Source organism: Microtus pennsylvanicus, chromosome 3, assembly GCF_037038515.1.
Source record: "Microtus pennsylvanicus isolate mMicPen1 chromosome 3, mMicPen1.hap1, whole genome shotgun sequence".
Classification (NCBI taxonomy): Eukaryota; Metazoa; Chordata; class Mammalia; order Rodentia; family Cricetidae; genus Microtus; species Microtus pennsylvanicus.
The window spans coordinates 143,844,144-143,869,337 of NC_134581.1; the positions used below are offsets into that span (position 1 = coordinate 143,844,144).

The 25,194-nt window shown below is 46.9% G+C and overlaps 2 protein-coding genes across 2 annotated transcripts; one reads left to right on the forward strand and one right to left on the reverse strand.

Annotated features, from left to right (window-relative positions):
- The first annotated feature begins 257 nt into the window (after positions 1-257).
- Bag1 (BAG cochaperone 1) lies at positions 258-12,248 on the forward strand. The gene is made up of 7 exons (XM_075967497.1): positions 258-798; positions 1,932-2,060; positions 5,718-5,800; positions 6,811-6,924; positions 9,662-9,769; positions 11,460-11,522; positions 11,988-12,248. Exons 1-7 carry the CDS (start codon positions 522-524, stop codon positions 12,075-12,077), a joined length of 864 nt encoding a protein of 287 aa, XP_075823612.1. The 5' UTR covers positions 258-521; the 3' UTR covers positions 12,078-12,248.
- Positions 12,249-19,089: 6,841 nt separating this feature from the next.
- Spink4 (serine peptidase inhibitor Kazal type 4) lies at positions 19,090-24,750 on the reverse strand. The gene is made up of 4 exons (XM_075967498.1): positions 24,633-24,750; positions 22,907-22,947; positions 21,231-21,343; positions 19,090-19,339 (listed from the first exon to the last, which is right to left on the reverse strand). The coding sequence occupies exons 1-4, from the start codon at positions 24,706-24,708 to the stop codon at positions 19,294-19,296; spliced, it is 276 nt and encodes a 91-aa protein (XP_075823613.1). The 5' UTR covers positions 24,709-24,750; the 3' UTR covers positions 19,090-19,293.
- Between the last annotated feature and the right edge of the window lie 444 nt (positions 24,751-25,194).

The window sequence follows — 25,194 nt, forward strand, 5'->3', positions numbered from 1 at the left end:
CGCAGAGGGCTCGCTGGAGTTTCCCAATCCTTTTTCCGGGTTTTCAGCTCCTCCTGCCAGAGAAGGAGCGTAGAGCTCTGGGAGAGGCGGAAAGACTTCTGGGGGCGGGACTTGGGGGAGGGATGGGGCGGTGCCTCGGCTAAGTGGGTGTGGCTTAGACGCAGCTGGGCGGATAGGGCGGGGCCATGGAGCGGGGTCAGTTCCGAGGGCGTGGCGAGCATATGGGGTGGGGCCGGTGAGTAGTAGGGCGGGGTTGCAAGGCTGCGCCGTCGACGGCCACCGCGGGGCGGTGAACAAACGCGGGCCTGGCGGATCGCAGCAGCCCTCGGAGACCGCGAGGGGACCGGGAGCCGCTGGGACCCCGGCTGCGCGCCCCTCGGCCTGGCCGGGAGTCGCGCCAGTCGGAGCCCCTGGCCGAGCGCGGCTCGCCTCCCTCTCAGCGTTCGTCTGTCCACAGTGCAGTCAGCGGGTATGACCGATCCACCGGGGGCGCCGCCGCCGCCGGCGCTTACTTGCCGCGGATGAAGAAGAAAGTCCGTCCCCGCTCTGCTCAAAGCGAGAAGGTGGCTCATTGCAGGGATTTGATCAGGGGTAAGAAAGCGACCCGCAGCAAGAAAGGGACCGGGACCAAGGAGGTGACCCAGTTAGAGGAGGTGATCACAATCGACGAGGCGACCCAGACCGAAGAGGTGGCCGTGGCCGAAGAAGTGACCCAGACCGAGGGCATGGCCCAGATTGAGGAGATGGTCCAGACCGAGGAAATAGAAACAACTGGGGTTAGCGTGACCGTCACCCACAGTGAGTACCAGGATGGGCTCCGTAGGTAGGGTTGGGATCTGTGAATTTGGCCATCTGTAGCCAAGCATGGGCTATGTTCGTGTGGATGGTTTGTTTTTGCCTGGGTCTGGTGTCAGGACATCTTTCCGTGTGGCCAGTTTGTTTTGTCCCTGGACATCTGTTAGGCCCTCTATTTTGGAAGCGTAGTTGAGTGTGTGCCGTCAGTAATAAAGTGTCAGCCTTGTATTTGGCCATCTTGTGTGTGGAACTCTTGTGGTTCTGGACATCTACCTCTAAGTCTGAACTTACCTTTTCGGGCTGTTCATAACTTGCCGAGTACTTTCTGTATTGAATGTCACAGAACCGCAGGTTCAGTGGGCAGTGGGTCCAAGAGTTACTCTCTGGACACCTGGTGAAATTAAAACAGAACCAATCACTGGAAAGTACGCGAGAAAGAACCACATACTTTGCCATCTGGAAACCATGATTCTGTGTCCAGCAGCTTTGAGTGACCTTGAGATGGACGTCTCTTTTTTTAAAGGCCTCTGATTTCTGGTCTGTGAAGCACAGATGGGAACTAGGGCTCCTTCTGACCCTGGATCAATTGGGAGAGTAGTCTAATAAGCTGGACCTGGACTCCACCTACTTAGGAAAGAATTGGCACCTGTGTTTTTAAAAAATGGATTTATTCGTTTGTCTTTACTAAGCACTAATTATGGTGTACTTAGGTGTGCCCAGGAAGAAAGATGTGGAGGACAACAGCCCCTTGCGGGTGAATCAGGGGAGACAATAGGGAGTCGGGCGGCTGTGATGTAAAGTGTGGACTTTGGAATAAACTAGATCTAAGGGCTGATTCTGCTCTGCCAGTTGAAGGTTTCCCTCAAGGAGGTCTATATTAGACTGATAGCGGCAGTATGGTGCTGTCCTGGGGTTTTAAGATAGGGCATGCAACAAGTCTTGTATAATTGTATATGTGTAATTGCATACAATTGCATGCAAGTGTGACTCTAGCTGGGGCCATAGCTCAGTGGTAGAGCCCTTCCCAGCAAGCTCAAGGCACTGAATTCCATCCTCAGCACCATAAAACAGCATCAGCTTACTTTTTGGTTTATGTGAAAGCATTGTCTTCATTGAATGCTTTTCTTTCCCTCCAGGCAATGAGAGGTATGACCTTCTTGTTACCCCACAGCAGGGTAATAGTGAACCATGTGTGCAAGACCTAGCTCAGCATGTGGAAGAGGCCACGGGGGTTCCACTGCCTTTTCAGAAGCTCATATTTAAGGGTAGGTGCTTCTTATTTGTTTTTGAGTACTTATGGCCAAAGGACAGATTTCATTTTATTTATTTGTTTGTTATTTTAGTTTTCGGATACAGGGCTTCTCTGTGTAGTCCTGGCTGTCCTGGACCTCACTCTGTAGACCTGGTTGGCCTCAAATTCAGAGATTCGCCTGCCTCTGTCTCCTGAGTGCTGGGATTAAAGGCATGTGCCACCACCACCCTGTAAGGACAGATTTTAAGTTGCTTAGTCCTACCTACTGGTGACTTTCAGTTTTCTGTGTGTGAATGTGTGCATGGGTATTTGCCTGACATACATGTCTGTGCACCACATTTGTGCAGTGCCCACGAAGGCCAGGAGACGGTGTCAGTTTCTCTGAAACTGGAGTTACAGATGGTTGTGAGCTACCATGTGGGTGCTGGGACCTGAACCCTGATGTTCTGTAAGAGCAGTAAATGCTCTTAATGACTGAGCTATCTCTCTAGTCCCATCTTTCAGTATTCAAAGCAGAGCTATTTTCTTTCTTTCATTCATTTACCAGGTATTTATTAAGGACCTGCTCTAACTAGACATTGCAAACATCTGGATGAGTATCAGATTTGGGGTAACATGATGACAGATGTTAACCTTTTTTGAGAAAACATATGGACAGCCTTCCCTTTATATGTTCTGCATGATTGTATTGAAGTTACTACTAAGTAAAGTCACCTCAGTTGCCTAATATCTGATTTGTTAGTATGACAGCAGAGATAGTGTTCTTGCCAGTACTTGACATAGTGCTGATTAGAGAGGCTTTGAACAAACTGAACAGGAGCCTGGATGGGCAGGGTGTGTTTATGATGCTGGTGCTGATTTCTGAGGCACTAACTCCTCCCCACCCCTCCTATCCTCGGCCTCCCCACTCCCTTAGAACCCGTTATTCTAGTACATGATAGGGCCAGATTTATCTCATTAGGTTTTGGTCATTGTAAAGAATTTAATAATGAACATTATGGCAAGGGCGTAACTTTAGAGTATAGTAATAGGAAGCATTTTATGTATATTTCATAGCATAGATCTTTGCCTTTTTCTTGGTGGGAAAGTGATAGTTTCCTAGAGCTCAAGCCATCTCGGAACTGATTATGAATGACCATGCCCCATGTCTTTTCCTTTTTAAATAATTTAATTTTCTGAATTAGAAAGATAATAGAAACGTATCTTTCAAAGTTGAGTATGGTAACACACACCTATAACCCTAGTACTCTGGAGACGCAGGCCAGTTCCATGTTAACCTGGGTAATAAGTCAGACTCTGCCAGAGAGAAAGGGGAGGGGGGAGAGGAACAGAGAATGGCAAGAGATCAAGTTTCAAAACAGAAAGCATAAAGAAGAAATGTTTTCGTGGATAATACTACTTGTTAATTTTTAAAACTGTTTTTATTGAGCTATATATTTTTCTCTGCTCCCCTCCCTTCTTCTTCCTCCCTTCTTCCCTTTTCCTTCTTTCCCCCTTCCCTTCTACCATCTCCCTTGATCCCCATGTTCCCAATTTACTCAGGAGATCTTGTCTTTTTCTACTTCCCATGTAGTTTAGATCCATGTCCTCTTTGTTGTCTAGGTTCTCTGGTATTGTGAATTGTAGGCTTTTTTGTTGTTTGTTTGTTTTGATTTATGTCTAAAAGTCACTTATGAGTGAGTACATATTTGTCTTTTTGGGTCTTCCCAATTTTTTTTAAATGATATTGTGGTTTAATCAAACATGCTAGGCAAGTACCAAACCACTAAGCCCTATCCTCAGCCCATGTATTTTACATTTTCTTTTTATAATATTGAGTTTACCTGCATTCACTGAAATATCCTGAGCAGAAAAGAGCTTTTTTTAAAGATTTATTTATTAATTATGTATACAGCATCTGTCTACATGTATCCCTGCAGGCAAGAAGAGGGCACCAGATCTTATTGTAGATGGTTGTGAGCCACCATGTGGTTTCTGGGAATTGAACTCAGGACCTCTGGAAGGACCGTCATTGTTCTTAACCCATGAGCCATCTTTCATCCCCGAAAAGAGCTTTCATGACTCTAAAATCTTTTATTTTATAGAAGTGATCTCTTGGGGCTGGAGAGATGGAAACTGTAGCCACATGCACATACCAACATATGCATACAGATATACATTATTAAAAATAAAATAAATCCCCAGAGGTGGTGGTATGTGTATGCCTTTAATCCCAGCACTCGGGAGGCAGAGACAAGAGGATCTCTGTGAGTCTCAGGCCCGCCTGGTCTACAAAGCAAGCACTAGAACAGCCAAAGCTATTACATAGAGAAACCTTATCTTGAAAAAAAGCAAATAAATAAAGATAAATCTTAAAACCTTTAGGGACTGGAGAGATGGCTCTGCAATTAAGAGCACTGGCTCCTCTTCTGAAGGACCCAGGTTCAATTCCCAGCATCCACATGGAGGCTCTAAACTGGTCAATAACTCCAGTTCCAGGGGATTCCAGTTCCATTGGCACCAGCCACACATGTAATGTACAAGCATACATTCAGGCAAAATACCTCTATACATAAAATAATAATAAATTTTAAAGGACTATGTCTATTATATGAATTATATTAATACTTTGTCCCTTAATATTTTATTTTTAATAGTTGTTATATAAATATATTTCCAGTTATTTGTTTAGGATAAATATCAAGAAATGACATTATCAGATAAAGACGTTTAAAAAGAATTCCAATTTATCTTTTTATTGTTAGCAAACATGAAGCTTTTTGTTGGTTTGGTTGGTTTTGGTTCTTTTTTTTTTTAATATTTATTTATTTATTATGTATACAATATTCTGTCTGTGTGTATGCCTGCAGGTTAGAAGAGGGCACCAAACCCCATTACAGATGGCTGTGAGCCACCATGTGGTTGCTGGGAATTGAACTCAGGACCTTTGGAAGAACAGGCAATGCTCTTAACCACTGAGCCATCTCTCCAGCCCCCTTTTTTTTTTTTTTTAAATATCTTTTTATTTAGTATGTATACGGTATTCTGTGCATATGCCTGCAGGCCAGAAGAGGGCACCAGACCCCATTACAGATGGTTGTGAGCCACCATGTAGTTGCTGGGAAATTGAACTCGGGACCTTCTGAAGAACAGGCAATGCTCTTAACCTCTGAGCCATCTCTCCAGCCCTGGTTTTGGTTCTTGAGACAGGGTTTCATTATGTAGTCTGTGCTGGCCTGGAACGTGGTCTTGGTCCACAGCCTGTTCTAAGCTTGAGCTCACAGACATCTGCTTGCCTCTGCCTCCTGAGTGCTCTGAGTAGGCTTCCTCTAGAAGAGCAACCGCTGCTCTTAACCATTGCACCATCTCTCAGGCCCCCTTTTAGGTTAGATTTGTATTTCTGTTTTTAATTAACAATAGTTTTATGATAAATTCACACAATGTATTTGCTCATACTCATTTCCTCGCCCCTTCCTCCATTTGAGTCCATACAGGGCCTGCCCTGAATGAGGCAGACCTATGAGGGGTCACACCTCAAAGAAAACTGACTCTTTCCTGCAGCTATTCAATGTCAGTAGCGCCACTGCTAGTGGTGGGGCTCCAATCCCACCTCTTTCTCATGTACATTAGCCAAAGTCTAGTTTTAGTGTTGTACAGATGATACAATTTGGCATGCCTTTGCTTTTTTCAGGAAAATCTCTGAAAGAAATGGAGACACCATTGTCAGCACTTGGAATACAAAATGGTTGCCGAGTCATGCTAATTGGGGAAAAGGTAAATTGCTTTTTTCGTCAAAATTTTAAATTGAATGACTAAAGAACCATACATGATTCAGTATAGAAGACCAAATTGGCTGGGCGGTGGTGGCGCTCATCTTTAACTCCAGCACTTGAGAGGAAGAGGAAGTGAACTTCTGCCTTTGAGACCAACCTGGTCTACATACCGAGTTCAGGACAGCCAGCGCTCCACAGAGCAGCTCTGTCTTGAAAAACCAAAAAAAAAAAAAAAAAATAAGAGAGACCAAATTGGTTACCCAGGTTCAGAATTGGCGACGTTTCCCTTGAGTGAGGTCTGGTGAGATTACCAGTTTGGTAGGTGCAGTATCTGTGCTTTTCTACTCTGGTGATTAAGCTTCTGCTACCTTGATGTAGTTAAAATGTGCCAGGGGCAGGCTGTACTTAGAATTTTCAGGAGAGCTTTTGTTAGAGCTGTAGACTACGTGGAAGAACTCTTGCTTGGGTCTTAGGAGCTGCCTTCCATTCTACAAGAAGAAAACGCTCTCTGAGTGAGAAGGTTCAGACTGAACTAAGGGGCAAGAGAAAGCGTTGGTGACAGGTGAGGGCTGTGGCCCTGCCCTGCCATGATGGGCACTGTGCCCACCCTGCATTGTGATGCAGTGGCACCTGGGGGACCAGGCTTGAGATTTGGCCGTGGAGAAGAATGAACAGTGTAGGGGAGTGTAAGAAAGCAGGCAGCTGCTGGCTCTGGCAGCTGTGGGTGAGAGGAAGGAGAAGGGTCTGTGAGAACAGTGTGGGCAGCAGGCAGTACCCATGGTCAGTTTGAGGAAGCTGTAGTAGTTTCAGTTGGAGCTGGCTAAGAGCTGGGAGCCACATCTGGATTCTAGTACGTTCCCCCTTTGGGCATTGGGATCTTAGGTCACTTCACTGCAGCGGTTGGTTCAGTCCTCCTCAGAGAGTGGCTTAGCGCAGTGGTGGTCAGATGTTCTTCTCACAGAGGCAGCTAGTCTTTGGGATTACTGACCTTGTTTTTATTCTTTGCGTTAGAGCAATCCAGAGGAAGAAGTTGAGTTAAAGAAGTTGAAAGATTTGGAAGTATCTGTAGAGAAGACAGCTTACCACTTGGAAAATTTGAACAAAGAACTTTTTGGCATCCAACAGGTAACTTAGCCATTTCAATTCTAATTTAGTGGTATGATATTATTACCTAGTAGGCTTTTTAAAAAACCATTTATTTAATTTTAAGATTATGTACGTATGTGTGAGAGTATGTGCATGGGAGTCCTGGTGGCCAGGGAGGCCAGGGCCTCCAATTCTCCCAGAGTATGTGCATGGGAGTCCTGGTGGCCAGGGAGGCCAGGGCCTCCAATTCTCCCAGAGTATGTGCATGGGAGTCCTGGTGGCCAGGGAGGCCAGGGCCTCCAATTCTCCCAGAGCTGGAGCTACATGAAGTTGTGAGCCTCCATGTGGATGCTAGGAGCACAACTCAGGTCTTAATTACTGAGCCATCTCCCCTGTCCTGTTTTGTCCTTTGATTATAAAATTAATTTGTGCTGGGCAGTGACAACCAGGTCTTTAATCCCAGCACTCAAAAGACAAAGACAGGCAGATCTCTGAGTTCATGGCCACACTGGTCTACAGAGTGAGTTCCAGGATGGCCAGAGCTACACAGAGAAATCCTGTCTCTAAAAACCAGATAATAAAATAATAATAATAATAATTTGTGGTACTTATACAAGAGTTTTAAATGTACGTACAAATAGATTCAGACCAAGGCCCATCACTCCCTAAACTCCGTGCCCTTACTGATCTTCTTCCTTCCTTCCTTCCTTCCTTCCTTCCTTCCTTCCTTCCTTTCTTTCTTTCTTTCTTTCTTTCTTTCCTTATTTATTTATTAAAGATTTCTGTCTCTTCCCCGCCACCGCCTCCCATTTCCCTCCCCCTCCCCCAATTAAGTCCTCCCCCCCCAGCCTGAAGAGCAATCAGGGTTCCCTGCCCTGTGGGAAGTCCAAGGAACCCCCACCTCCATCCAGGTCTAGTAAGTTGAGCATCCAAACTGCCTAGGCTCCCACAAAGCCAGTATGTGCAGTAGGATCAGAAACCCATTGCCATTGTTCTTGAGTTCTCACCTTACTGATCTTCTTGTGTGTAAGTATGTACCTGTGATCCAGAGATATTGTTCTGAAAAATATTTTTTATCATTTTATCAAAAATTTCAATATGATGTACATTTGGTAAATTGTTCTTTTATTGACTAAAAAGTTAACATTTTCTGGTGTCTTTGAAAATGGTCATATTTTGTTGCATATCATGTTTTATCTAAGCTAGTTTCTATTCTTTTTTGTTTTACCTAATAATTTTTTTCTGTTACATATGATGCTTCTTTGAATACCCTTAGACATGAATTTTTTTGAACAGTTATGATTGTTTTTGATAATGTAGGTGGAGGTTGCCTGTTTGTTTCCCAGCATCCCAGACCCAAAATAATCACACAGAAACTGTATTAATTAAAATAATGCTTGGTCTGTTAGCTTATGCATGTTTCTAGATAGCTCGTAATCTTAAATTAACCCATCTCTTAATTAATTAATCTGTGCTTCACTACAAGGTCATGGCCTATGGGCAAGGTTCTGGCAGGCTCTGGCTGGCATCTTTCTCCTTGGTGTCTCCCTGACTCCGCCTACTTTCTCCCAGCATTTAGTTTAGTTTTCCTGCTTACCTCTGTTCTCCCTGCCATAGGCCAATGCAGCTTTATTCATTAACCAATAAAAGCAACACAGGTACAGAAGGAGTTCCCACTGAGTTTGGATTTCTGAGTAATTTTGAACTTCTTGCTGTGTGTTGTAAAATATGCATTTGTCACTGCTTTGATAGCCATCCTCAGAAATTTCTGCTCAGCCATCAGTTAGCAGATCATTAGTCTTAGAGATGTGAATGAATAGCAAGCAAGGTGGTTTAATAAGGAGAGTGCCGCTTGAGCCAGGTGTGGTTTTGCACACCTGTAATCCCAGCTCTTCTGAGGTGGAGGAATCAGGAGCTCAAGGGCAGCATTGACTAAGCAGTGACTTGGAGACCACCCTGTCTCAAAACAGAACTAAAATAAATATAGTCATCCTCTGTTATCATACGGACCTGTCTGTGTAGGCAGCAGGAAGAGAGAGGCACTGGGCCTGGCTTGAGCATTTGAACACCCAAAGCCCAGTGAGATACTTCCTCCCACAAGGCTATACTTTCTCTAACAAGGCCACACCTCTTAGTCCTTGTCAAGTAGTGCCACTCCCTCAAGATTGAGCATCCAAATATATGAGCTGAGGGTACCCATTCCTGTTCAAACCACCAAACAGAGAGTGTTTGACAAAGACACCTCATGCCGACCTCGATGTCCACATATTGTGCTCTGATGTCTGCCTCTTTTTTTTTTTAAAGATTTATTTATTATATATACAGTGTTCTGTCTGTCTGTATGCTTGCTGGCCAGAAGAGGGCACCAGATCTCATTACGGATGGCTGTGAGCTACCATGTGGGCGCTGGGAATTGAACTCAGGACCTCTGGAAGAGCAGTCAATGCTCTTAACCTCTGAGCCATCTCTCCAGCCCTGATGTCTGCCTCTTAAGTGCATGTGTACCCTTGTGACCAAGGGCTATACTCTAGTTGGGCCTTACAGGCATTCAGAGCCCAGTGGACCACATGAGAAACAGTAGCCTGTAGCCTGCAGCCTGTAGCCTGCAGCCTGCTAGGATTCTTAGACTGGCCAAGGTCAGCATTTCTAATTGTCAAAAGGGATTCAGCCTGGCTTATTAGAGCAGAGGTAAACTCTGGGTCACTTCATCAGTATAGTGGCGTGGCTTTCCACAACTCTCAAGAAACACTTACGGTAACACCCTTTTCCTTCACAGGGTTTTCTGGCTAAGGAATTGCAAGCAGAGGCTCTCTGCAAACTTGATAGGAAAGTAAAGGCCACAATTGAGCAGTTCATGAAGATCTTGGAAGAGATTGACACAATGGTAAGTAATACTCAGCTTAGAGGTGCTAGCTCTTAATGACAGTATTTCCGTCCATTTTGCTCTGCCAGCATAGCACTTCTATTGTTACTCGGGGATGTGAGCATCTACTATTGTGTGCCAGATACTGTGTGTCCTAGTTAGCTTTAGCTGTCAGCACCGCCTAGAGGTCCCTAAGAAGTGCCTCTCAATTGATGGTACCCAGGTTAGGGTGGTCTATGGGCACGTGGAGGGGGTGAGGTTGTTTGGGTAATTGAAATAGCCCATTATGGGTTGCATCACTCTAGATAGCTGGTCCTGGACTGGATAAGAAAGCTAGCTTTGAGCTAGAGAGACGGTTCAGTGGTTAATACTACTGCTTACTCTTCTAGAGGACCTGGGTTTGACTCCCAGAACCTACATAGTGGCTCACAACCATCTTTAACTCTCATTCCAGGGGATCTATGTCATCTCTGGCCTCCTTGGGTATCAGGCATGCATATGGTGCAGATAGACATATAGACAAAACATCCATTAAAATTAAAAGAAATAGCCGGGCGGTGGTGGCGCACGCCTTTAATCCCAGCACTTGGGAAGCAAAGGCAGGCGGATCTCTGTGAGTGCGAGGCCAGCCTGGTCTACAAGAGCTAGTTCCAGGACAGGAACCAAAGCTACAGAGAAACCCTGTCTCGAAAAAAAAAATTAAAAGAAATAAACCTTAGAAAGAAAGCTAAAGTGTGAGCCAGCAAGCAGCGTTCCTCCATGGTTTTTGCCCTGGCTTCATTGATAACGGACTGTGTGATCTGGTAGTCTAAGCCAAACAAACTCTTTCCTCCCCCAGTTGATCAGAGTGTTTTATCACACAACAGGGGGAAACTAGGATAGCATGCTAGCTTCTGGGTGAATATATGGGATTTCTGTTCTGACCTGGGCATTCACAGCCCACCAACACAGGGCTTTGTAATATAGATGACAAACGTGTGTGTGTGTGTGTGTGTGGTTGTGGACCGGAACCCAAGAATTTTATAATCTTGTGGTTAAGGAAACATGGGTCTTTGTTTTTCTAAACCTCAGGTTGTGATGTCATTGAGCTTGCTTCTTCTACAGGCTTCAACCATAGCCAGATCTTGGGAGGCTGTTGAATCGCTGACCCAAGCTTTCTTTAACAGATTAATGTAAGGGTATCTCTAGCTTGATGCTGTATTCTTGAGAGTGAATTCCTCTGGGCTTGGAGTTCTGTTGTGACAGAGGGGTTAAAAAGAACAAAACAGGCAGGCGACGGTGGTGCACACCTTTAATCCCAGTACTTGAGAGGCAGGCAGATCTCTGTGAGTTTGAGGCCAGCTTGGTCTACAGAGTGAGTTCTAGGACAGCCAGGGATATACAGAGAAACCCGGTTTCGAAAAACCAGCCAAACAAGCAAATAAGCAAACCCCAAAACAACAGAAGGTACTTTTCCTGGCATATTAGGATCTGTATGTAGGAAACAGTAAAGAAACAAAATCTGTGTTTCAGATCAGGTTACAGCCCAGACATTGCAATCAAGGGAGGGACCATTCATAGGAACAAGAGCCATGAGAGGAGCCTCATAGGATGCAGAATGGGAGAGATGATGCCTGAAAGTGCACATCTTACTTATATTGGGGACCTGTTGGGTGTATTGTCTCTTGTCACTGCCATTACAGATGTCAGTTGTGAACTGTTTCTTCCATAGGTCCTACCAGAAAATTTTAAAGACAGCAGGCTAAAAAGGAAGAATTTGGTAAAAAAGGTTCAGGTGAGTTATATGGTAATACATGAGAGGCTGTAATATATTTAGTGTGTTGGTATGTGTGTTTATCTGCTCAAAACAGGGAAGTGTAGAACCGTGGTTAGGAGGCATGGTCTGGCTGGGTGATGGTGGCACCTGCCTTTAATCCCAGCACTCATGAGGCAGAGGCAGGTGGATCTCTGTGAGTTCCAGGCCAGCCTGGTCTACAGAACTAGTTCCATGTCAGCTAGGGCTGTTAAACAGAGAAACCCTGTCTCAAAAAATGAACTAACTAAGAGGCATGGTCTGTTGTTACTGTTTATTTATTAGCATGACCCGAGATGGGGATTCTTGTCCTTGTGTATTTGATTTAATCAGTTTGGGCATCTGATCAACAGGCTCCTCAGATGACTGAATAAAGAGCCTCATATGGGCAGTGGTTGGCTTGTCCTCGGAAGGCCTGGAATTTCACTGCCTGTGTCTGTCTCATAGGTGTTCCTAGCTGAGTGCGACACGGTGGAGCAATACATCTGCCAAGAGACAGAGCGGCTGCAGTCTACAAACTTGGCGCTCGCTGAATGAAGTGTAGGAGAGAGTGACTGTACTGGCCTGAAGAGCAGCTTCACGGCTCTGCCCTCTATGGAACAGAAGCCGCTTGTTTCTCCAGCACTGCCAGAAGCAACTGGCTAAATGTCAATTTCCCTACTCCTCCATCGGTTCTCAATGAAGAAGTACTATCTCTGCAACTCTGAAGTAGAGCTCCTGTGTTCTCCTTCTGGCTCTGTGTGGTTGTGCTGTCCAGCAGTTCCCTTTGTAGGAGAGGGGCCTTCCTACCCAGTGGTTACTGGCTCTCGACATTCAGGAACTTTCTGGGCTGGGCAGAGCTCTAGTTCATCTGGAGCTAGTTCCAGGTTTGTAGGGCCCCCTAATCTTCAGATTCGTGACCTTGTGATCTCAGTCCAGAATCACCAGGTAGTTGCTCCCAGGTAGAAGTGACAGATAGAAGTTTGGCACGTGGACAATCCCCAGAGTGCCCTATTGTCCTGATTTCAGAACATCTGACTGGACTGTGGGTTTAAAGACCTTGTCCTCATCCTCCCCTGCTCCTCCCCAGCCACAGTCATTATAATTATTATTATTTTATTAATATTTGAGACAGGAACTCCCTGGGTATTTCTAGCTATCCTGAAATTCACTATGTAAACTGGAGATTGCCTGCTTCTGCCTCCCAAGTACTGGGGTTAAAGGTGTGCACCACTATGCCTACATTCAAGGTGCTATTTTGGGGTGGAACCTGTGGTTAATATGTGGATGACCTTGCCCCCAGACAAGTCTCCAGACTGTTAAGAACCCAGTGCCAACTGAGTCTCTGCCTGAAATCAGTTCAAAACCATGGCTCTGGAAGGCATGGTGGTTTGAGTGTGAGAAGTAGGGGCGAAAGCCAGCTGGCAGCTTCCGTTAGCCATACCCTCTGAGCTCCAGGTTTCCCTGAGACTGTTCCTGTTGAGTCCTGGACGTCCCCTTCCATTGTTTGTTTTTTAATATTTTTACATTATTTCTATCTTGTACAGTTGAGTTTTGCCTGCATGAATGCCTGTTTACTGTGTGCATGCAGTGCCCATGGAGGCCCAAAGAGGATGTCGTAGCTCCTTGGAACTGGAGCTAGAGAGAGTTACAAGCTGTCATGTGGGCGCTGGCTCTTCTAGAAGGGCAATCAGTGCTCTTAACTGCTAAGCCATCTCTCCAGATCCTCCATTGCTTTAAAACCAGTTCGTGTGTTGTCATCAAGCACAAGAATATTTGGAATTTTTCTCCTCTGCGTCTGTCCGTCTGTCCATCTGCCTGCTTGCTCGTGCATGTGCGCGTGTGTGTATGTACGTGTGTGTGTGTGTGTGTGTGTGTGTGTGTGTGTGTGTGTGTGTGTGTGTGTGTGTATGTTCATGGCTGCCCATGTGTGTCCCTCCTTTAAACACAGTCTTGCTATACAGCCTAGGCTGGTCCTTTGCCTCCTGAGTTCTTGAACTATAGGTATACACAACTGTGTACAGTGTTGATTTTTTTGTTGTGTGAGAAAGACGACTGTGGCTTGTCAGCATTTGTGTTTGATGAAGCTGAGAGATTCTGTGTGTTAGAATTCCTTTAAGCTAGCTGGTTGCTCTCACCCACTTTTAGCATGGTACTCAGGATACAGGCTTTCAACAGGCCCAGTGAGGCTTATCTTGTTACCAAGAGGGGGTCACTGAAGTCCCAGGGACTTAGGACCGGGTAGGTAAGACATCAGACCTGGGGGGAGTAGAGGTAAACAGGTAGACAGGACTCAGGGCCCAACCTAACCCATCCCCAACTTACTGGAACAGTTCCACCATCCTTTCTGGGACAGCTGTTTGGCCCTGGGTCACAGTTAGCAAGAAGTTACTGTGGGACTTGGGGGCGTGTTTGTCACATAAGCAAGAGGTCCTCAAAACCCATGTTTGTTTGTTGTTATTTGTTTTTAAAGCTGAGAGTGGTGGTGCATATTATAGTCCTAGCACCAGGGAGATAAACAGAGGCCGATCCCTGGGGCTCACCGACCCGCCAGTCTAGCTAGCGCGAGACCCTGTTTTAAAAAGGATAGACAGGGTGGATGGCTCTGGAGGAACAAAGCCTGAGGTTGTCTTCTAGCCCCTGCACACACACGAGCACACAAAGTTACTTAGCACTGGGCCCTGTTCTTTGTATATATTTGTGATCACATATATAATAATAAAGAGGTGGAGGAAATGGGAAAGAATGGCAGAGCTACACCACAACGCTGGGTGCTATGTGTGTGTGGTGGCAACAGAGGCCAGAAAGGGCCATCAGATCCCCTGGGACTGGAGTTACAGACAGTTGTAAAATGCCACGTGGGTGCTAAGAACTGAACCCAGGTCCTCTGCAAGAGCAGCCAGTGCTCTTAACTGCCCAGCCATCCCTCCAGCATTCTTCTTTTTCTTCTTTTCTCCCCCCCCCCCCACATTCTGTAGCGCTGGGAAACAAACTAAGGACCTTGTGCATGCTAGGCAAGCATGCTAATGTCCTCCAAACAGAGCCAATGCTTTCAATCCCTGATCGTCCTCCTAATTGGCATGGAGTCATACACACTCTCATTCTAACTTCCTGTTTATACCCTATATTGATGTGGGTAGTTTTGTTATGTTTTTTTAAAGTAATTTTTTAACATTTATTTATTTATTTTTATTATGTATACAATATTCTGTCTGTGTGTCTGCCTGCAGGCCAGAAGAGGGCACCAGACCCCATTACAGATGGTTGTGAGCCACCATGTGGTTGCTGGGAATTGAACTCAGAACCTTTGGAAGAGCAGACGATGCTCTTAACCTCTGAGCCATCTCTTCAGCCCTTGTTCTGGTTTTTAAGATGTATTTTTGTAAGCTGGTGTGTGTGTGTATCTGGACATGTGCACATGCATGCGTGCATGCATATATTTATGCAAGTACCCACAGAGGCCAGAGGTGCTGGATTCCCCTGGAGCTGGAGTTAGTGATTATGCGCTGCCTGACATGAGTGCTGGGAATTGAGCTTGGGTACTCTGGAAAGAGCAGTCTGTGCTCTTACCTGCACAGCAGTCCTCTCCATCTCCCTGCAGGTGAGTGTTGTCAACCTGACATGATCTAGAATTACTCAGGAAGGGAGTTTCACCGATGGATTGTCTAGATTAGCTTGGCCTGTGAGTATGTCTTTTGAGGGGTCATTTTGTTTTTTTTTTTTTTAAAAAAAGATTTATTTATTTATTATGTGTGCAGCATTCCTTCCATGTGTGCCTGCATGCCAGAAAGGGGCTCCAAGGTCTCATTACAGATGGCTGTGAGCCACCATGTGGTTGCTGGGAATTGAACTCAGGACCTCTGGAAGAGCAGTCAGTGCTCTTAACCACTGAGCCATTTCTCCAGCCCCTTGAGGGGTCATTTTGACTATGTTAACTGGGATGGGAAGACATGTCCACTGTGGGTGACATCATACCCAGGGCAGAGGATTCTGAACTATGAGTAGAAGCAAGCCAAGCACTAACAAGCATGCATCCATCCTTCCTTCTGCTTTACTGTGGATTCAAAGTGACTATCGTCCCTAAGTTCCTGTGACTTTCTCCCATGATGGAATAATCTGGGATTTGAGTCAAATAACTCCCTTTTTCCTCAAGTTGCTTTTGTCAGGGCATTTATCATAACAACAGGATACAAAATCAAAACAATTCCTCCACCGCTCTCCAGTTCATCTGAATGATGCTAAAGTATGTTTGAGTTCTATCTGGAAACCTCCAGTGGCTCCAGTGCCACTTAGGATAAAGACCCTACAGTCCTTGCCAGCCATGGTAACTTGCACTTATAATCCTAGCACCAGAGTGGCTGATACAGGAGGATTGCCATAAGTTCAAGGCCAGCCTGAGGCATGCTGTGAGACCCTGTCTCAACAGCCATTGTAGCTTTCAGAAGAAAGAACCAGAGTCCTTTCCTCTGTCTTGTCTCACTCATCTCAGCCCCCACTGGTCAGCCAGTTCCGAGATTCATGGTGTTTACTGCTCCGGGACCTTTGTGCCCGCTGCTCTCTCTTGTGTGGACAGCCTCTCTCCAACTTTCCTCTCTGTTTTGTTAGGTGGCTCCTGCTGTCTTTCAGGATATCATTAAGTGTCTTCCACAGGGAAAACTGCCCCTAGCTGAGACCATTTAGGCGCAGCTGGTGTCCTGTGCTGCCCATAGCTTTTCCCTCAGCACCCAATCACAGGCTGACTTATTTGTGGAGTCATCTGACTGCCTCTAACCTGGACTGCAGTTCCCTTGGTGGGGAGTTTTGTCTTGACCACAGGTCAAGCATGTTGCCTAACGTTAGTAGGTTCTCAAGTGGATGGTGAGTGTGTCCATCCAGAGTGAGTGTGGAATTTCCACAGCTGTACTTGGTCCGGAAGCGCTCTTGTCAGCACTGGGTTTTATGGCATTGACCGATGTCTCGTTTAGAGGTTGAGAAAAGAGGCCCTAAGACTTCGGCTGCAGGTGTATAGCATGGTGGGCAAGGGCACAGGCCCCGCCCACATAGACCTGTCCATCTGCAGGGCGGCTCTGCCTCAGGACGAGGAACCAACTTCTCCAGGACTAGATTAGTTCTACATAGGATGACCATGGAGTGTAACTCTACAAACTTGTCCTTCAGCCTCAGAGCTGGAAGACTTCCCTCGCATGTTTATTTCGTCAGCATTTTCTACGTGCCCTTCACTGTGGCTTCAGTGTTCCCTCAGCCTCTTCCCCTTCTGTGCTCATCGCTGTTCATCACTGAAGGTTTGGTTTTGCTATGTGGCCCAGACTGGTACCAAATTGTAATCCTGTATTGGCCTCCCAAGTGGGATTAGAGACGGCACCATCACCGCTGACCGCCTCTCCTGAGAAGCCTTCCTCCACGTGGTGGTCAGGGCTTCTTTTTATTTGAAGGTACCAGGAACTTAATTCCGAAGAGATACAGTGAAAGAGAAAAATGAGCAGAACCCATAATTTTTTTATAGGCAAATATATCTGCTTATAGACCCAGCTCTTTGGAGACAGAGACAGGAGGATCCTGAGTTCAAAGCCAGCCTGGACTACTTATGAGACCCTTTCTCAGAAAATAAAAATATTAAGCCAGGTATTGGTGTACGCCTGTAATCACAGCACTGGGGAGGCAGAAGCAGGTGAATCTCTGTGAGTTCCTGGTCTACAGAGTAAGTTCCAGGACAGTCAGGGTTACACAGATAAACCCTGTCTTGAAAAGACAAAAACTAACTAAATATAGAAATAGAAGATACCAGCGAAGTTAGGCCATGTGGCTTTGGAAGGTCAAAAGTAGCTGGGCTGGAGGAGCTCCCACGTTACCCACAGCCGGGTGTTACCCCTTCTGTTGCCCTCATCATTCTCCCAGCGTTGCTCTTCCTCAAGACAGGAAACCTAGCTGTGAGCCACCTTCCTGCCCCACACAGCCTCAGAGGAACTTGTTTCTGTTTATTTCCAAGACCTGAAGAAGAATCTTTTGACCAGTGGGCAATGGTCAACATGGCCGTGTGCTGTAGGACGGAGTCTGGGAGGGGCTGGAGATGTAGCTCAGTGATAGTTGGCTGGGTAAGTGCAAGGTCATGGTTTCTGTCTTTAGTAACACCTGGCACCAACACCTTTTCCTAAACACCCCCCCCCCACACACTATATCGTCTTTAGAGCCCACACCTGCATTTCAGACCACAGATGTAAATAGGGAATTACGCTCTTCTTCCAGTGGGGTATCAGGCACATTGTCGAAGTTTTAACCTTGTGATTCCTTGGAGCAAATGGAGTCCTGAGAAGGACGGGTCACTGAGGAAACGCTTGGCTGGTTTATGTGTGTTATGTGAGAGACTGGCCACTTGAGATGGAAACTTCCAGATGCCACCAGTATGCTTTTTCCCCCTCCTACACTTGCTCCAAATTTTTAGTTTAACGGAGAATAGGATTAGGTTTCTCAGTCTCCTTGCTCTTACTTAGCCAAGAGATGATATTTTAGACATTGGGATATGAACATACTATGTGTTGCATGAAGCGTCTTTGGAGGTGGGTGGTGCCCTTTCCTTATCTGGGCCCTGAAATATAAATGAAGGCTGCAGTCAGAACAGCTGCCTTATACTTAGAGACAGAGGCAGAGGCGAGGGTGATTGAGGAACAATACAGAGGGAGCACAGAGCTGTCAGTCTGCATAGATCCGTGTGAGGAAAACTAAGTTCTACGTATTTAAGTCTACTATTTTGGTTTTGTGTTTTACAACCAATACCTAATGCTATACTGTCACCTGTAGGTGGGAACAGCTGATCAGTAGCAATGGAAAGGTCTGTTGGTAGATGACCTAAGCCCCTGCTACCTGTAAATCAGCATCCGCTGCTTGGTTTTCTCATCTCACTGGTCCAAGGGATGTTGGCTTTTTGCCTTTGTTGACCGGCTTTCCGGAGCATTTCTGTCCTTTTTGGACCCCTAGAGCGGGAATCTGAACCTGGGTAAAACTGTTATCACCTGGCCAGGTCCCGCCACACTTCGTTACCCTGCCATCATATCAAGAGGCTTCTAGCTGAAGAGGTGGCCCAGTGGCTAGGAGCACTGACCACTTTCCAGAGAGCTGGGTTTGATGTCTAGCCAGCCACATGGCCGCTCACACTAACTCCAGTTCTGGAGGGGGAGGATCCGCTGACCTCTTCTGGCTTCTTCATACGCAGACATATGAACAAGAAAACATCTATCCGTAGATAATCAAATTCTGCTGAGCGTTGTAAGGTACACTTTTAATCCCAGCACTCAGGAGGCAGATGCAGGCAGATCTCTCTTGAGTTTGAGGCTAGCCTGATCTACATAGCAAATTCCAGGCCAGTCAAGGCTACATAGACTATTTCAAAACAAAAACAAAATAAACCAAATGCTTCTATAGGTTTTGACCAATAGAGGTTATTCACTGTATACTATGGGCTGGAGCAGTGGTTCTCAACCTATGGGCTGTGACCCCTTTGGGGGCTGTATATCAGATATTTACATTATGATTCATAACACTAACAAAATTAGGCATAAAGCAGCAATGAAAATGATTCTGTTAATAATAACTCTATTGATAGATTCAGCTGAGAGAGCTGTCAGGGCTGATCCCATCTCTTGCTGCCACCTCCTCCCCAGAGTTCCCAAAGACTGGTCCCCTTCACCGGCTTGGGCTGCATCTTTTATTTCGCATCATAGCCTCTGGAGCATTGCTGTTCTCTAGCTTGAAGTCTCATGGCCGGAGTGCGTCTCTGGGCTCAGCACCTGCCGTTCTTTATGATCTGGATGTCCTCTTTTGTTTCTCTAGCACCAGAGAAGGTAAGGATGAGGCCATTAACTGTGGGAACTATAAGGGTAGAAGCCAGGCCCAGCCCATCCTCCCTGCTGAGCCCCTCCTGGAAATGTCCAGATCTAAGTGTACATAACCCTATAAACTGACCCTCTTAAACCTATCCTGAGAACTTTCAGCTTACTGGTGTCTCAACTACCACTGCTTGCTGATGGCTGCCGTGTTGCAAGGATCCACTAGTTGGTTCTGGCCACTTAGCCCCAAAATAATCACACAGAAACCATATTATTTAAATCACTGCTTGGCCCGTTAGCCCTAGCTTCTTATTGGCTAACTCTTATATTAATTTAACTCATTTCTATTAATCTGTATATCACCATGAGGTCGTGGCCTACCAGCAAAGTTTCAGCAAGTCTATCTCCAGCGGCTCCATGGCGTCTAACTCTGCCTTTGTTCTCTCAGCATTCAGTTCCATCTTCCCTGCCTAGCTCTGTTCTGCCCTTGCTATAGGCTCAAAGCAGTTCTTTATTCATTAACCAATAAAGGCAACACACGGACAGAAGGACCTCCCACATCACTGCCAAACCTCTGTCCTACCTGTTTTTGCACCTATTGCATGGCCCCACCAAGATATACCAGGGACCAACATCCACAGTCATCACTGCCTCCCAGAACTGCCCTTGTAGCCCCATCTTAGCCACCCGAGGCCGTAAGTGAATATGTTACTAGACCTGGAACTAGAGGTCTGGAATCCCTTACTCAAGAGGCTGGGCAAAGGATTCTGGCATTAGGGCCTCCCCGAGCTTTATATAATGAGTTCAAGTCCTATGCAACTTAACAAGGCCCTGTTTAGAGGAAGACCTGTAGCTTAGATGGTAGAGTGCTTGCCTAGAATCGAAAGTCCTGTGTTCAGTTCCTAGTACTGAAACCAAACCAAACCATGGATTCCTTGAGTTCATGAATTCAAGGCCAATCTGGACAACATAGCAAAACCCTGTTTCAGAAGAAGGAAAAGAAGGGAGGAAGGGCAATTGTTCTTACCCCTTCTCCACTCACCCTTCACATCCAATCCTGTACTGTGCCTGACAGTTCTGCCCGCAATGTCCCTCCTACCCATGAATCTTGACCAAGACCTTTTCAAAGCCAGTATTGTATCTTCTTACATTTCTTCCAATACAGACTTACACATCTGCCTAGACAGCTTTGCATTGCCAAAGATTTCTCCCCATGATCTCACTGGGCTCTCAGTTTGATTGATAATTTTACTGGTGAGAAAACTGAGACCAAATACGTGATCTAATATACCAAGGTCGTGGTCTAGCCTGGACTCGCTTATCACCTCTCCCCCATTTCATATTCTAGTATGCCCAACTTCCTGTACTTCCTTAAGTATAAACTAATGTTCCTTTATAGGCCTTTCAAAATCTCCTTTTTCTACTTGGAATTATTTTTCTTCTTTTTCTAGCCGATTTCTACTTACATTTCAGGGATGAGCTTGGGTTTTACCTCTAGTCTTCCCTGGCCCTGTTCCTTTCCTGTGTGCTCCAAATCTTGAGCTGTGCTGCTGTTGGCTTGACTTCTCTCTCTTAGCCTGGTTCTGAGAAAACTAGAGAGGCTCTGGGGACTAGCCATAGTAAGTGCTCAGTAAATAATAGTTGGCTAGAGGCATGAAAGATCAGACGAGATTTTCTCGTCACTCGGGCAGAACAAGGACCATCACTCAGGGTTTCTGCCTCCTTTTGTCCTGGAAACCTGAGCTTCCTTTGAGTTATGTTTAGTTCATTCAGTTAGACAAATGTTTGGGGATTCTTCTCTGGCGAAGGTGAGCTCAAGCCCTGTTCCTTTCAGACGTGCATGTACCAGAGAGGGGGCCTCCCAATTAGTTGGATGGAGGAGGGAACTTACATCCGGGTCACGCAGAGATGGCATTCATTTTCATATGTCACCCCATCCGTGCCACAGATCGGTTTAGGTGTCTTGGGGCACTTTGGAGACTCTCCCATGTGCTCACAGATGGGCTGTGGAAAACAGAAGTAGTAGGGAGATTCAGAGGCAGTGGTCAGGGGCCCAGGGGCTCTGCTTGGAATGTGAAATCAACTATTCAGGACTCTATGGTATGTTTGCTTGTGTGAGTGCATGTGGCTGAATGTGTACATACATTGGAGCCTATGTCTGTTGAACCCTGGTCACATGTGGCATCCTGCTTAGTCTCGTGTGTGTGTGCTTGTAGAAAGTTTGTGCCTTCAAGCCCCTGGGGATTGGTTCACATACTCTTTAGTGAATGCATCTAGAAATTCTGCTGCTGGTCCGTTGTAAGCCTAGTAAACAGCCATCCATCATTCCTAGGGAATGTCTTATATCCTATGGGCTCTTTTACTCACCAATACCAATATGGTCTTTTTTGTGTACATGTATGTGGTGGGGGGGGGCTGCATGTATGCAGAAGCCATTAAACATTGGATGTTGCTCCTTAGGAGCCACTCACCTGATTCATTTGGGACAGGTTCTCTCATGGCCTGGAACTCACCAAGGAGGCTAGGTCAACTGTCCAGCAAGCCCTAGGGATGCCCCTATCTCCACTTCACAAGTACTGGGACTATATGGGTGCTGGGGATCAAACTTGGGTCTTCACATTTGCAAGGCAAGCATTTACTGGCAGAGCTCTCCCAACCCCCTTCATGGTCATGTAGGCCCTCGTGGGAAGGCTGAAAGGATGGTGCAGGGCTTATAGCTTAATTGGTTTCAGACTGAAAGGTTCCCGGCTGAGAGAGAACACAGTTAAGACTGGGGTTGGAGCCTGGGTGAAGGAGAAGGTGAGGGAAGCATAGTGGCACACACCTGCCATCCCAGCAGTTGGAAGGTGGAGGCAGGAGGATCAGAAGCTCAAGCTTATCAACTCAACCAGTAGAAAATCAGCCAGTGCTACACAAGGCAACTAAAGTCTACAGTCTGGAGACCCTGACTTGCTCTGTAAATTTAGGCAAATTAGTTCATTCTCCAGGCCCCAGTTTTCTCCTCAGTGAAAAGGGTGGATAATGGTGTCCCTCTCAATGCAGGATTAGCTGGAGTCATGTATATAAAGTATTTGGCTCTTGGTACCAAATAAGTGGGGCTGGGTTCCGAGGGACTAATGAATACGGAAGAAGCTGCTTGGGAAGGTGGCTCTGAGGGCCCTGCAGATGCCCTGTCTCCGAGGGTCTGAGACCCAAGGCCGAGTCAGGCAGGGCAGCGGACGAATGATGAGCTGTGCTTCGGAAAGGCTGGCAGGCTCCACAGGGCCATTCGCTGAGCTGGGGACTCCTCTGGCCTAATACCTATAGCTTCTCTTGTGCTACACAAAGTACAGCAGGCCAGTGTCCTGCTCTGCTGCGAGGGAGTACCCGCCGAGGAAAAGACCTTGGAGACCAGGTCTGGGGCAGATCCCAAGGGCCGAACTTGGGCCTGCTCAATCTGGAGGGGGTATTCTGAGGAGAGTGTGAGTTCGGGAGGTCACCTTGGCCCCCTTGGTACCATCGAAGGTGTCAGCGGAAGGGTGGATGTATAGAATGCATGATGGGACTCCTGCAGAGGGATGACCTTACCATTCTCAAGAAGACAATCCTTCCTGCTGCCACCTGCACCTCTGAAAGACAAAAAAGAGCAACAGGACACTTCATGCGGATCCACTGTCTCAGCTGTCTCCACTCCCACTCTCCCCATCCTTCAAGGCTCAGAAGCTTTCCTTCCCGTCCCCACAGTTCACGGAGAAAACTGGATCTGAGCTGTGCCGCTAAGTCGAGTGCTGTCACAGGGGTCACCCCGCCTCCCTACGAACCCAGGCTTCTGGGGCTCCTGTGCACTCCTCGGTGCTCCATCCAGAGATCATTCAGGAGTTGAGCACTGAAGAGTGTTGAGGGAAAGGAGAGTACAGAACCCTACAGGGTCAGAATTTCTTCCTGGGGTTGTGAAGGGTTGTATTTAACCCAGGCATCCCTTGCCCTTCACCCAGGCGAATCCTTCATTTAACCGGAATCTGAAATGTATACAAGGACCTTCAAAGTAGGCTGCTTAATGTTCCTAATGGAGGGGGTGCTGGGGAATGGGGAACGGGCAGGGGAGGGGTGGGGTGGGAGGGAGTAAGCATCTGACCAGAGCCTGCAGGACTATCCTTGTTGACCCAGCTGCCAGATCTGTGACTAACAGGAGGGACTGGGCATGGAGTCCAGGCCCCTGAGGTCCTGCCAGGCCCCGCTTTATAACATTATGACTCCTGTCTAGGGAGTCCCAGTGGGTCTCTGCTTCCCTGTTCTGCTTATTCTCAACATACAAACGAGAGCATTCTTTCCATGTCTGACTCCGCTGCAGCTCTGGCTCCCACTCTCCGAGCACAAGGTTCTCACGTTAATTCCTTTGCCTGACATAGTTCCCAGCTGCTTCCCTCCCCTCCCCTGCCCTCCTCTCCCCTGCTTTCATTCTGTACCATGCTCTTTGCTCCCTCAATCCGCTCAGTACCCCAAACATTCCAGACATGCTTCTCCAGCGGGGCCCTTGTATTGGCTGCTCCCTCCATTGGACCGTTCTTGTCTAAAACATCTTCACTCCCTTACCTTCTTCAAGCTTTCCTCCAACCCGGACCTCCCTAAGAGACCTCCTCCGATTTAAAATTGCAGCTCCCTCCTAACCCCATCGCGCAGCTTCATATTTCTTAGCCTTTTTCATGTTCTTATATGCTATGTATGATCAATTCCCCTCCTCAATCCCGCTAGGTTTAAGCCCTGTTGGGATGGTACCGTTTCTTGTTTTGGTCCCTCGTGTGTTAAAAGGCTAGAAAAGTATCTGGGACAGGAGCTTTGAGACTGCTGAGGTGCTCCAGGTCTGAGGAAGCTCACCTCTGCTGTCTAGCCACTCAAGGGCCCCCTCCACAGGATTAAATGGTTGTCCTGGGTCCCATACTATACCTTATCAAAGCAGATTAGGAACCTGAGGGGGTGCAGGCCAAGTCTCTCCTAGCACTCGCCACCCCACAGCCAACCTGAGACCTGATCGCACCTTCTGTCTGCCCAGGTCATAGTTTCTCAATGCAGCTTTGAACTGGAAGAGCATCCTACCTCACAGTGCCAAGGGACGAGGACTTGGCAGTTTGGGTTCGGGACTGAACTGGTTTCTTTTCTCTCAGTCCGTGTTTTGCCTATGTAGCAGATGAATGCTGAAGAAAGAGTTACTCAGCAAGCCCAGGCTCACAGGAAGCTCCAGATCTTGCTTCTGTCCCCACACCCAAGCTCACCTACTAAGACCAAGCTTCAGAGAAACCAGGTTCTGCCCACTTACCCCCGTCCATGGTAAGGAAGGCAGCCAAGGTCAGGGTGACCATCCACAGGTGCATAGCCATGCTGCTTGTGACCATGACCTCAGCCAACTACGGCCTGGGCCAAGAGCGAGGCTGGGGCCTATTTATTGCACTGATCTCCACCCTTATCTTATCTGGGGCCAGTTGGCAGCCAGAGTGTCACCCCAAGTTAATCTCTTCATCCTGACACCTGGAAAAGGCTTGTTCAAGGCATGACGCCGGCTTTGTAGTGACATGGTGCTGGGGCCAGGGCCAGGGCTAGAACTGGGCTGGTTTCCAGAGCGTGCAAAGGTTTGGACGGTTTGCAAAGCTGACTCCGTTTGTCGGTTAAAGCAAGGGGAAGGCGTGGAAGTAGAGAGAAACACAGAACAAGGCAGAGATGGGGGGCGGTTGAGAAGTATGTGGGGGGCAGCAGGAGACAAACACTAGGAAAGAGAGTCATGGTGGCTTTGCCAGCGCCACCTCTGCCAAATCTGTGACGTCAGAAAAGCCACTTTGCTTACTTGGACCTCGGTTGCGTGTTTATTTGTTTTTGGTGCTGAG